Genomic DNA, 12,477 nt, shown 5'->3' on the forward strand with positions numbered 1-12,477 from the left:
TCAGGCAGGTCTGCTCTTTCACTTGGAGGGGCCTTTCTGGAAAGCTGACGTTAGGGTCCTCCTCCTCTTTGGGTCTGTGGCCTGTCCGTACGCCCCCCGCGCGCTGCCTCGCTGCTGTTTCTAATCCAGCGGTGGTGTCCTGTCCCTGCTGCTGGGCTAGGGGAAGCCGCACTGGAAGCTTCCCCCCCCCGAGGATATTGGCTCGCAGGGGGACGGGGCGCTCTGCAGGGACCTTGCTGCTGGGAGTGAGGGGAGGGCCCGGGATGGCTCTGGCCAGGGGGGAGACCCCCCGAGAGGGGCCGCGCGGATTTACGGGGGCGCCCCGATCCCCGCCCTCCTGTCGCGCTGCCGGAGACCGAGAGCGGCCGGGCGCCTCCCCCGTCCCCGTGAGGCCTCCCGGGGAGCCGGAGGGCCGAGGCCCGGGCCGAGGGGGTGGGGCCCCGCCCGGAACCCGGCGGCCCCGCCGAGGTTTCCACCCGGAGCCCTGGCGGCGAGGACCGGAGGCGGAAGCGTGGGCGGCGGGCAGGGGCAGCGCGGCGGCGGCGGCGGGGCGGGCGGCGGGCCGGGCCCCATGGCCTCCTCCAACAGCATCGACATCGAGGACGCGACCCAGCACCTGCGGGACATCCTCAAGCTGGACCGGCCGGGAGGTGAGGGCCGGGTGCGGCCGCCGCCGCCGCCTCCGGGCCCGCCGGGCCGGGGGAGGCCGCGGCCCCCGGGGAGCCCCGCGGGGCGCTTCGGGCACCGCCCGCTGGGCACCGCCGCTCCTCCGAGGCCGCCCGTCCCGGCTCCCCCCGGCCGGCAGCGGCCGTGCCGCGGGGGTGTCGGTGCCGCCCGGTTCCCCGCCGGAGCCTCCTGAGCGTTCCCCCGGGTGCCCGGGCTCCCCGCGGTCGCTGCCGCCCTCGGCCTCCCGCTTTCTCTTTTGTCTGAGCCCCGAGCGGCGTTCCCGGCGCAGGCAGCGTCTTGAGGCGTTTATGAGTTTTCTCCTACCTCAGAGCCGCTGTACCTCTGCGCTCTGCCTTCGCCGGGCTGCTTCCTGCTGGGGCAGGTACCGGGGCGATCAGCAGCGCTCGGGGGGCAGCCGCACAGACGCGTCCCCGCTGCCTTGCGCCCAGCACCAGCACCAGCCCCCTCGCGGCTCTCTCGGGCCTGGTGCGGCGCTCCAGCCAAACCCGGTGGGCTGAAGCAGGCTGAGGTCGTGGGCGTTCTGTCCGGAAACGAAGGGTCCGGGGGCACAGCTTATGCCCGCGTTGCGCTCCCGTTGAGGAAACCTGGCTTTCAGGCGTCCTCGGAGTCAGCAGCCAGTCTGTCACCGCCACTGCGCTAGCTCCAGAGCGGCTGCCTCCTGTGCTGGCTTTTGCTTGGCCCCAGGGGTGAGGGGTTGGGCGCAGGGCTGTGTGGGACAGGGTGCTGGTGGTGGAGGGGCACGTGGAGCGAGCCTACAGGAAGCCAGTTTCATTGGTTTTACTGGCTATTGAAAAACCAATAATTACTTGAAGAAGTTTGTGTTGTTTCTGGAGCGCTTGGGTGCTCCAGCATCGCAGTTCTTATAGGATAACGTAATTTTCCTTCACAGTAAGTAACAGTTCTGTACTTGAAGGACTGAAAGGAGAACTCGGTGCGGTGATGGGGAGCACTTGTTTTGCAGGCAGTTCAGGAGCTGAAAGGCGTCATGGTTGGGAAGCAGTTGGAGTTGTCACCACAGGAGAAAAGAAACTTGAGCTTCCCCTGAAGCAGATTTTCTTGCTGGTAGAAACGAAGGAATTCTTTACTGAGGATGCCTCACTTCTTTCCATGCTTCTTCTTTCGTATTAATTCCTGTCCCCTGCATCTCATTCTCTGTCTCTGTCAGCTCTAGTGCATAAGAAAGCAGTTGAGAGGAAAAGGAGCACCCAGACAGTAAGTCGGACTGTAACCAACCTGCAGTTGTTCTTAGCAGGAAGCACGGCCCAGCTAGTAAGTAGCACATAGACTTGAAAGAACAGGACAAAATAAAGTAAAAATCAAGAAGGCTTGTTTGCCAGCTGAAAGCCTCAGAACATCCTGTTAGGGTGTCAGAAGAAAGGGAAGCTTTCAAGGCTCTTGAAAGAGAATAGAAGCAGCTTCACGAATCACGTCTTGTCTAGCGGAAAGTTCCTGTGGTCAAAGTCCTCTTTAGAGCTAGTTTCTGTTACTCCCCCTGTGGCAGGTTTTCCCATTGTGCAGAGAACACTGTAGCTGCTCTCCATGGCTGTTAGCCCTAGGAAAGTTCTGCCGTACCAGCTGCAGGTGGCCTTGAGCAGCATTTTGTTATTCTGGGTGCTGCCCCAGCAGATGACAAGAATCACTCCCCGCTCTAAAAAGTTTACGACTGTCACAATGCTTCTGTAGATTTTTGGGGTTTGGTGATTGTGCAGACGCCATCCATGATCCGTACACATTCTCCTGACACGGGTTTCTCTGGGTTTCGGTGTGCATCGCTTGCTGCTTCGGCAGCCACGGCCCTTTTCTGATGGCGTGCCTGCAGCAAGGGGGAACGAGTGCTACCTGCGCCCGCCCTGCTCGTGTGCCGGGTGTCGGGGCAGTGCTCTGCTCGGCGCAAAGGAGCGTCTCCAGGTGAAGGTGGTGGTGGGAGCAGGAAGCATTCTGCATCCTGACTCTGTTCCTTCTTTCCTGCCTTATAGAGAGGTGATGAACGTAACTGGTATTGTTTCCCTTTGAAGCCAGTACTAGTCTTGTTAGCACTGGGTTTTGTTCGTGTACCTGCTAAACGCTGAGCCTCTTCCCTTCTCTTCAGGGTTGTGTGCAGGCCACACCTTTGCTTGCTTGCTTCTCTCTAAGACGGGCTAAGCACATTCCTGCGCTGCAGTGTCCCGCTGTGGGGTGTTTCCATCAGCCTCTGTGGAGTGTTTCCTTCCCTTTCCCATGGAGCTGTTGTTACAGTCCCCAAAAGAGCAGAGGTACTTACGTGAGCCGTTCCTGTTCCTGCACGTGGAGGAAAGAACGTGTCGACTCGCTCCGTCAGCCTGGGTGCTTTTTCTGTGTGATTACTTTCCCACTTTTGGTCGCAAAGGATAAATTGCAGCAGGTGGAAGCTGCTGCAGCTGGATGAGTGCCCACCGCACGTGGGTGCAACAGCAAGCGTGGCACAGGTGGGTTGGGTGGCCACAAGATGGCATTCGGTGACCTGAAGTTTCCTCGTGCTGTGTGAGCGCAGCTGCTGTTCCCTTAGTGCAGCGCAGGTAAGCTGAGGCGAGCTCCAGGTGGGTGCCCGAGCGGTCTCTGCGTTGGGGTACCCTGTAGCTGCACGGGCCTCTCGTGGCCGTGGTGTAGCTGCGGATTTAATGACCGTGGTCGTAAGCAGGCAGTTGTTAAATATTCGTTTGGCAAGTTCAGTAGTTGCAGTCGCTTCTGTAGACAGCAGCGCTCATCCTGATGCATGAAAGCAACTAGGTGTGTTTGGTAGTAGAAAGCTTGCCTTGCTTTCAGAGGAGGTGTCTCTTGCCCACCGTTGCGTTAAGGTCTGTTACGTGTGCCAGTAACGGTGGCACTCCTGGTCCTGGGAGCAGCCATTTCACAAGAGCTTGCAGCAGTTACCTGGCAGTGGTGCACAGAATTGCAGTTTTCAAAACCAGTGAAAATTTCAAGCAAGGATGTTGCTGAGACAGGTGGCTCTGACTTCTGTGCACTGATGTGTAAGTGTCGGTGGAGGAGGTTTGGTCTCCAGCGGGGATTGTTGGCTATTACCTTGCTCACAGCAGAGGGAAGAGTCTCCTGCACCTCTCTGCTACGTCTGTCCCCTTCTGGAAGCCTTCAGAAGGCATGGAGGCCACCAGGCAACTTGTTCTTGGCCAAATACGTGAAGGCACAGCTGAAACAGAACAAATGGTTGCTTTGCACAAAACTTGAGTGCTGCCAACTTCCCGTGTGAGGAGTAAACCAAGTGAGAATTGTGGGAATCCCAGAGGCACAGCTGCACAGTTTCATAGCTGGGTTAGCAGAACACCTGGCTTTTGAGGTCAGGTCTTAGAAGGCAGTTTTGGAAAGTAACAAGTGTATTATTTCCAGCCAACCCCAAGTGCTGTGGCTGACCACCGTATGTGCTTGCTGGACTTCAGAGATCTCTTCAGGCACGAGGGTTAGAAATGACGCTTCACGAACCCTTTGGTCCTGAACCTGACTACGAGATACAGTAAACCTGAATTATCATCTTAGTCCTTCTGATCCAAGAATATTTGCTCCTTGAACCTAACTTCCCTCTTCTTTCATTGGTCTTTCTGGTCTGCTGGGAGTGCTTGTGTAACACAAGACCTGTGGCTTCGCTCTTGTATGTGGTACAAGTTTCTTACATGGGAGGTCTTACACATCCTTTTTAGAGAAGAATACTATTTCCAACCAATTCAACGTATTCTGCCTGATAGATCAGTAGAACCTGATGAAAAACATCTGAAGGTAGTGTGTTTTACACAGCGCTATTTCTTTTAATGGATACTGTGCACGGTCGGTAATGCTTTTTCCTAGGTTCAGTAAACGAGAACCAGAGACCGTCAAATTCCTATAATGGAGACCTGAACGGACTGCTGGTGCCTGATCCCATCGTGGCCGGCGATGGACCTTCTTTGGCGAAGCCGGTGCATCGCAGCATTTCTCTGGGAGCGCTGCAGGAGAAGCAAGTCATGTAAGTGTTGTTCAAAAGAGGCTGTGAGTGAATGGAAAATGGTTAAAAATTGCTTCTGGTGGGCCTGGACGAGCATGCTGGGAATCCGATGGTAAGTTTTACATGGAGTTCAGCTGACAGTTGTGAGTCAGAGCTGCTGGTCCGAGCTTTTGTGGTGTTTGTGATGCTGAGGCACGCAGCCTGACATCCATGCTGTTCAGGAACTGAGGAATAATATCAACAGGGCTGTTTAGGGAGAAGGAGTGCAGGGCTGGACACATGGCAGGCGTTGCGAGTCAGGATGGAGGTCAGTTAGCAGGGCTGGGGGTGAAACTTAGCATTCTCTTGTAGAATTCCAGCTAGACTCCTGCAGGGACCCGAGTTACCCGAGAGGTAACTTACACCACTTTTGCACTTGTCAGAATATGTCTCCCCCCATGACTTAGAACAGCTGCACCTCAGCTAGATGTCTTCCTGTCTCTGCTGAGTTGTGTGTGTGCACTGGTGTGTTTGGGACAGCGCACCAGGTTTTACTGTTTTTCCTGCTATATGCAGGAGAACAAGTGCATGTAGAAGAGTTTGGGCTTGTCACAGGAGTAATTCCAAACCCAGAACTGCTATCATACATCAGTCTAATTAGCGTAATCATTGGCTTCATGCACTAACTCTTCTTAAAATCAGAGCTCCTGTAAATACCTTTTATTTGGTTTTTCTCTGTGTAGTTTTGAGAGGCGATTTTGTGAGAACCATGAGCGAGATGCTCTGTTGATGAGGTTCAGCTGGTCGGCTTTGGTCTCTTTGCACCTTATGGTGTTGGATAGTAAGCAACTTTAAGGCTACTTTAACTAAATATAGGTCTGTGCTCAAGTCAAATAGGCTAAGGGGCTGTGAGAAGAGTCTGGAGGTTTTTAAGCTGAATAAACAAGGTGTTTGGCTCTCTCAAACCTGTGGTATACTGGGAAGGGAGACTCTTAACTGAAAGTAATTTCTGTTTTCAGTTGCTCAGCTCAAACCTCCTAGATGCACAGATATTCCTTCTGTGTTGCTGTTAACATTATGAACAACAAATACCTGACCTCTGTTCTCTTCCTTTGGAGTCCTGTCTCATCTTTTCTTCTTTGTTTTTTCTTAAAAGCTGCCTTTCTGGTGATGACAGCTCCACTTGCATAGTAATATCAGCAAAAGATGTGGAGATAGTAGCCAGCAGTGATTCCAGCATCACAAGTAAGGCCAGAGGAAGTAACAAGGTAAGGAACATGAGAAAGCATGGTTCTCTCTATTCTTTTTAGTCACATCAGCTCAGCACTTGAATATTTTAAACAGAAATGACTATCTTCTTTCCTGTGTTGTAGAAGCTTGTAGTTAGGTAGAAGTTTGGCAGAGAGCTTAGCAAGGAGGAAAGAATTGAAGCAGTATCTTGTAATTGATTGGTACTGTTATTACAGAGGATGGCCAGGTTATCTTTTAACTCTCAGGAATAATCTAAGCTGTGGGTACCTGAGAAAGTGCCCTTCCTCCAAGAACAAGCTTCTCCTGCTGGTTGTTTCTTTGCTGGAATGTCTCTGCTACAGAGGGAACATTGCTCTTAATAGCTCGCTAGCTCCAGTCCTGCTGAGGGCTCCAGCCAGCAGATCAGAGCTGCAGAACAAGTAGTATGCTGAGATGAGAACCAGTGCTGTAGCAGAATACTAGCACATGCTCGAGAGAGAACTCTGGCCTTCATCCTCTTGGCACTTTTCCATCATTTTGCTCCTTGATGTGCAATGAATTAAGGGAACTCAGAGATCATACATGAATACTGTACCGTGTTATCCCTGTTTTGCTTAGGTGATACTGAAATTAAAAATGAAAGGGAAGATCACCGTCTCTGAGCAAAAAATTAAAAAGTACTGCAGAAATTATGACAATGTATCAAATAAAACCGGGACTCAGTTTCTTGGAAAGAGCAAGTGCCAATGCAGCAAATGTTTTTGTATTTCAAAAGAGTTTCCAAGGACTGAGAATCCAGATGCAGTGCTAATAAGGAAGTAAAAGCCACTTTGCTGTAGTTGAAGGGTAGAGGGTTGTTCTGCAATATGACACATTCAGTGAGTTGCATTCCTTCCTGCAGAGGAAGGAAATATTCATCAGCCCCCAGAACTTTGAATATTTAGGGCTCTGCTACCTGGCACTCAATATGCAATTCCTCTTACCCACTGCTGCGTCTAACAGTTTCCAGTTAAGCATTACAGACCTTTCCTAGAAGAAATCATATATTTGGCAAGTTTGTTCCAGGAAGTTTATTCCAGACATTTCTCATAGAGTTTTTTTTCTTTCTCTTGAGCAGGTGAAAATACAGCCTGTTGCTAGATACGACTGGGAGCAGAAATACTATTATGGCAATCTGATAGCTGTTTCAAACTCTTACCTGGCTTATGCCCTTAGAGGTGAGGTACCTGCTCGTCTTGGATATGATTTCTGATGTTTTGCTCTGTGTATCTCTGTAAGAGGCAAAGTTTGCATCAGAAGAAAGTAACTGACAATAAACGAACCTTGTTGCAATACCCAGATCAGTATGCTGTTCTAACGGGAATAAAAGTGCAGCTGGAGCTACAGGAGAGGAAAGAGTTGTTGGTGTGGGAGACTTTCCACTGGGCAGGAAGCTTTTCTGAAGGTAGAAATATAAGAAAGAGAAGGAATCAGTGGGAGGGAGAAAAAGTTGAAGGACTAAGTTGGTTTCACTGGACAGTGAGCTGATGTTCAGATTGTTTGTGTAATGAAATAATAGTAATAATTGTAGCAAACAAGCTTCTTTGTCGCTAAGTACAGAAGCAGCCACATGGTAATTTGAGTAGATAGATGTTTGTGATGGATTTGCTTGCATAAATTTAGAGTTGAGTTTAAGGCTAAATTTAGAGGAGGCAAAGAGCAGTGCGGATGCAGCATGCTTTGTAGTAGGAAAGGAGAGAAAAGCAGGACAACACAAGGAAATATTGTTTCACAAAATACATGAAACAAACGAACACTTACTTATCTGCAATGTCTCTTTCTGCTCTGGTGCAACCACACAGTGTTTGGGACTCCCTTGTCTCTTTCCTTTCTTCTTAGTTATAGCACCCATCAGTTTCTCTGGCCTTGTATGAAAACTACTACTCCACTTCTGCATTTTTCTTAGCTGAGGTTATCCTAGAGTAGGTGTTTTTAGGATGCCTTGCCTTTTTTTTTTTTTTTTTGAAGTATGAAAACTTGGGTGCGGTAAAAGTACGGAAAGCTGAGTGATCTGCCAGGGCTGCCTTGGGCACTTAGAAGCAGAAACAGTATGGTTTCCATAAGACTGTCTGCATTATAGTGATATTTGTCTGAAATGGAAAAGCTGAAAACTTTGGTTAGAATATGCATGCAGTGAATCACATTCTTTTCAGCCACGCAAGCCAAAAAGCAGTGCTTTTTCGCAGGTGAATGATTATACTTTTAATATTCTCCTTACAGGAGAGGTATTTGAGCTACCTGCCTCTCAGTGATTCCTTTTGTCCAGTTACTGAAAATGGAATTGTAGTTAAAATTAATTCATTGCCAAAAGAGGTGAATCTTGGAGGTTTGGTAGCTTCATAATCATCTTGGGATAAAGATTTAGGTCTTGTGTTCAATGAAAGCTTCTTTCATGAGAATCATGAGATTGGCTACATTCTAAGCAGAGCAAGTTAGAACTTGTGGTACTCGAGAAGCACCGCAGAAGATCTTGGGAACTGAGCTGCCCCTTACAAGGCAGGCAAAATCCCTTTTGTTGCTGTAGTTCCTTTGTGCACCAAAGCTGAAAAATTCGGTGAATGTTTTTGCACATATACTGGGTCTTGAAAGGGCTTGTTAGAGGGGTGTCTATTGATATGGGTTTTCCGTTTTTCAGTGTGCTGCCAATTGATGGCAGCCGATGGCAGAATGGATGCTGGAAATGACAAGTTGACATCTGGGGGACAAAGGCAGCCCTGCAGGGAAACCGCACAGATAGGTGGTGACTTCTTCCTTCTCTCTTTTCTGCAGCTGCCAGTAATGGCTCCGCCATGGTGCGAGTGTTGAGCATCAGCACTGCTGAGAGGACCTTGCTGAAGGGATTCACGGGTGGCGTGGCAGACCTGGCTTTTGCTCATCTCAACTCCAACCAGCTGGCGTGCCTGGATGAGGCTGGCAACCTTTTTGTCTGGCGCCTGTCCATGGATAAAGACAAAATCCAGTATCTTGTCAAATCAAGTCTCGCATCAATGTTTTTATAGGGGTTACATGTGAATGCAACCTCAGAATTGCAACCTATTTCATAGCCTTTTCAGATCAGCAGCTTGCAGGAGGGAAGTTGGTAGTTTTGCCCATCCCAGAGAGTATCAGATGAACGTTTGCTTGATCAGCCTGTGCCTGTATTCTGCACTTGCAGCTGTAACTTGAAATTGTAGGAGTGACATCTCTGTGCTCTGGTCCAGTAAAAAGTAGTTTCTGGTCCAGGCAAAAGTAGCCCAGAAGGATTTTAGTGTCGATCTGTACTTGCTGGCCTTAAACATGGACAGTGTCAGCTCAGCCATGTGACAAAGTTCTTTACTCATATTTCTCTGGTTCTAGCTCTTTACCTCAGTTACTTTTCTGAGCAAGAAGATGCAATACAATCCTCTCACTCAGTAACTTCCTTCCAAACCTGTCACCCTAGTTCTTTTGGTGGTACTGGAATTTATTTTACTGCTTGATTCATTGCCCCAAATAATTTTCTTTTAAATGCTAGGAGTGACTTTTCAGTGCTTTTGGGAAGCACATCAGTCTGTGGGAACTGGTGTGTTAAGTTGTGGCTTCTGAATTTTAATTGTATGCAATCATTCCAATAGCAACTGGAGTGAAGGTGGTTGTAGTTGTTTAAGAACTGGTTTGTATGGATGGACCAGAGCACTCAGCCTGGGTCAGCATGGTAGCTTTTCTACCTTTCTGTGTTGTTGTTGCAGTGCTGAAATAATTTAATCTGTCCATCAGCAGTTGCATGGACTGCACATTCAGTATGTGCTCCTGTTGTGCTTATCCCATTCCTGTCTGCAGTCTGCAAGAGAAAATTATGAGAACTATTAACTTTTTACTTTTACTTTTTAACTTAGAAGAAAAGTTGCCTGCCTTTTATTTTTAGCAGAGTACTTGTACCTGATTTCTTTTTGAATCTCAGTAAGTCAAAAAAAATTGAGGTTTAATAGTATTTACCAGATGAGCAAACCTGAATAGGTTATTGCTGAGTATCAGTTACAGCCAGAAAGTTTTGTTTCTTAACTTTGGTGATCAGAGAGGAGATCTTGGTGAACATCAAACGACCTGAGAATACCCCGTTGAACACCTCTCGGAGAATCATCTGGTGTCCTTTCATCCCAGATGATAATGAAGAGAATGGTGAAGAGGGAAGTCAAACATTGGCATTGCTGCATGAGGACAGGGTAAGGAAATGTTGCTTTTGAAAGATTGACCCTTATTACCGTTAGAGGGAGAGAATCTAATAAAGAGTCCATACGGTTAGAGATGTCAAGGCTTCTGCCTAGTCCATGCTGGAGATCCTTCAGTAATGAGATTCAGGATTCCTCTCACCTGAGGAGAGGTTGTGCTGATCTTTCTCAGGGGCTCGGGGGGAAGGAAAGTGAGAACTTTTGCTCACCACCAAATAGTGAGGACCACTAGCAACAATGTGGAGGGCCAGAGGCATCATTCATTTATTCAGGCTTGGCCAGTAGCCAGGGGAGGGGGCTGGCAAGCAGCAACTATGACTTTGCCCAGCAGTACTTAGGTACGGCTGGGTGCCAAGAAAGCGTCTAATGGCCAAACCAGGTGGAGAAAGGAACGTTTGTGTCACATAGTTGCCATTGGGCTGATACATCAGGTAAAGAAGTAAAATTCTCGACTGGGTCAGACCAGTGCTTGCAGAAACAAGCCTGTGTGTATACACATTTGTTTTCCAGGCAGAGGTATGGGATTTGGACATTATCCGAACAAACAACAGCTCCTGGCCAGTGGAGGTGCCTAACATCAAAGAAGGCTTCATCGTAGTGAAAGGCCACAGCACGGTATAAATCTATTTCATTTTCTTTACTACTGTCACAAAGGTGATCACTGCAGATCATTTAGGTTCTCTTTGGGTTTTAATGTGTCAGGAGCTGGAGTTCTTAGGACATTTTGCTGTTTAAAAAAAAAAAAAAGTTTCTTGCCAATCCAGCCTATCACCCACAGCCTGCTACTGGCTATGTGCACAAGTTAGTGGTAAGTAACCTTTGTTTCAAGAGCCAGGGTGGGTTTGTAGTCATTTGCTTTGAGTATGGCTCTTGAAACACTGTTGTGGTTTAACCCAGCCGGCAGCTCAGCACCACACAGCCATTTGCTCACCCTCCCCCCTCTCTGGGATGGGGGAGAGAAACGGGAAAGTGAAGCCTGTGGGTTGAGATAAAGACAGTTTATTAAGACAAGAAAATAATAATAATGATAATGATAATAGTACTACTACTAATAACGTGTACAAAACAAGTGATGCACAATGCAATTGCTCACCACCCGCTGACCAATGCCCAGCCTATCCCCGAGCAGCCGCGCCCCCCCCCCCAGCTAGCCACCCCTATGTATTGTTCAGCATGACACCATATGGTATGGAATACCCCTTTGGCCAGTTGGGGTCAGCTGTCCTGGGTCTGTCCCCTCCCAGCTCCTGCTGCACCCCCAGCCTGCCTGCTGGCAGGACAGAGCGAGAAGCTGGAAAGTCCTTGGCTTGGTGTAAGCACTGCTCTGCAACAATTAAAACATCAGTGTGTTACCAACACTCTTCTCATCCTAATCCAAAACATAGCACCCTACCAGCTACTAGGAGGAAAATTAACTCTATCCTAGCTGGAACCAGGACAAACACCTGTATTTCCAAGAGCCTGTTTGACAGCCTGGTCTGTATTTGAACTATGTTGTTACATATTCTGGTGAATGGAACACCTAACACTGTTGTTTATTGCTGGATGAGAAAGGGAAAACTAAGCCCATTGTTATTTTTCTATGAATCCCCTAATGATTATAGCTATATCTGTCAGTACAGTGAACAAGGCCTGCAGCTGAGCATTCAGAAGGTGATATTTTGAATATAAAAGACAACTGAAAAAAATCAATTTCTTAAACAGGATAATGACAAAGTAATTGTATCACCTAGATAAAACAAAGTACTTAACGCTCGTGAGAAGCCAGAAAATCCCAAGTGAGTTCTGTTCATAACATGAGTAATGGTGGGAACAGTAGCAGCATAATTTATTGCACTTAAATTTGTTGTTTGGATTGTTAATTATTATTATTACAAAAAAAAAGTCCTTGTCAGTTTTTCTCAGAAGTTTAAAACTGTCTAGTGAGACATATGTTAGAAATCACCGTGATCTTGTGAAGGAGCAGATGTTTTATCTGCTTGTTAATCAAACTCCTGTGTGAAAAGAGTATTGTCTCTCCTTGAAGAGCTATAAAATTACTTTTCTGTGTCTTTTTTTTCCCTCTTGGTTTAGTACCTGAGCGAGGGAGCGCTTTCTCCAGATGGAACTGTGTTGGCCACAGCAAGTCATGATGGTTTTGTCAAATTCTGGCAGATCTATATTGAGGGGCAAGATGAGCCAAGGTAACTTGAGATTTAAGAAACGAAGGATCTTACTGTGCTGCAGAGCTCAGCTGCATTTTCTCTGAAAATTGTCTTGTTACAGGATTACCTGCAGTGGTCATTCTCAGGACGCTATAAAAATACAGGGTGAATGTTTGTGAAGTAATTTGTTAGTGAAGAGTGCTGTTATATCACTGAGTATCACGTGCTCATAGTTTGGTGAACTTCAGGAAAAAGCAAAGAG

General features: G+C 48.1%; 1 protein-coding gene across 4 annotated transcripts in view; it reads left to right on the forward strand.

The window, feature by feature from the left end:
- Positions 1–491: 491 nt before the first annotated feature.
- The window catches only part of EDC4 (enhancer of mRNA decapping 4), a 37,931-nt gene continuing 25,945 nt past the window's right edge, over positions 492–12,477 (forward strand). For all 4 annotated transcript variants that reach the window (XM_040571330.1, XM_040571332.1, XM_040571331.1 and 1 more), the window contains exons 1-8: positions 492–650; positions 4,501–4,657; positions 5,772–5,883; positions 6,963–7,062; positions 8,654–8,843; positions 9,918–10,065; positions 10,582–10,686; positions 12,145–12,254. In XM_040571330.1, the coding sequence (XP_040427264.1) occupies positions 572–650; positions 4,501–4,657; positions 5,772–5,883; positions 6,963–7,062; positions 8,654–8,843; positions 9,918–10,065; positions 10,582–10,686; positions 12,145–12,254 (1,001 nt within the window). In that variant the 5' untranslated portion in view covers positions 492–571. The remainder of the gene's footprint in view (positions 651–4,500; positions 4,658–5,771; positions 5,884–6,962; positions 7,063–8,653; positions 8,844–9,917; positions 10,066–10,581; positions 10,687–12,144; positions 12,255–12,477) is intronic.

This window comes from Cygnus olor, chromosome 12 (assembly GCF_009769625.2).
Source record: "Cygnus olor isolate bCygOlo1 chromosome 12, bCygOlo1.pri.v2, whole genome shotgun sequence".
Taxonomy (NCBI): Eukaryota; Metazoa; Chordata; class Aves; order Anseriformes; family Anatidae; genus Cygnus; species Cygnus olor.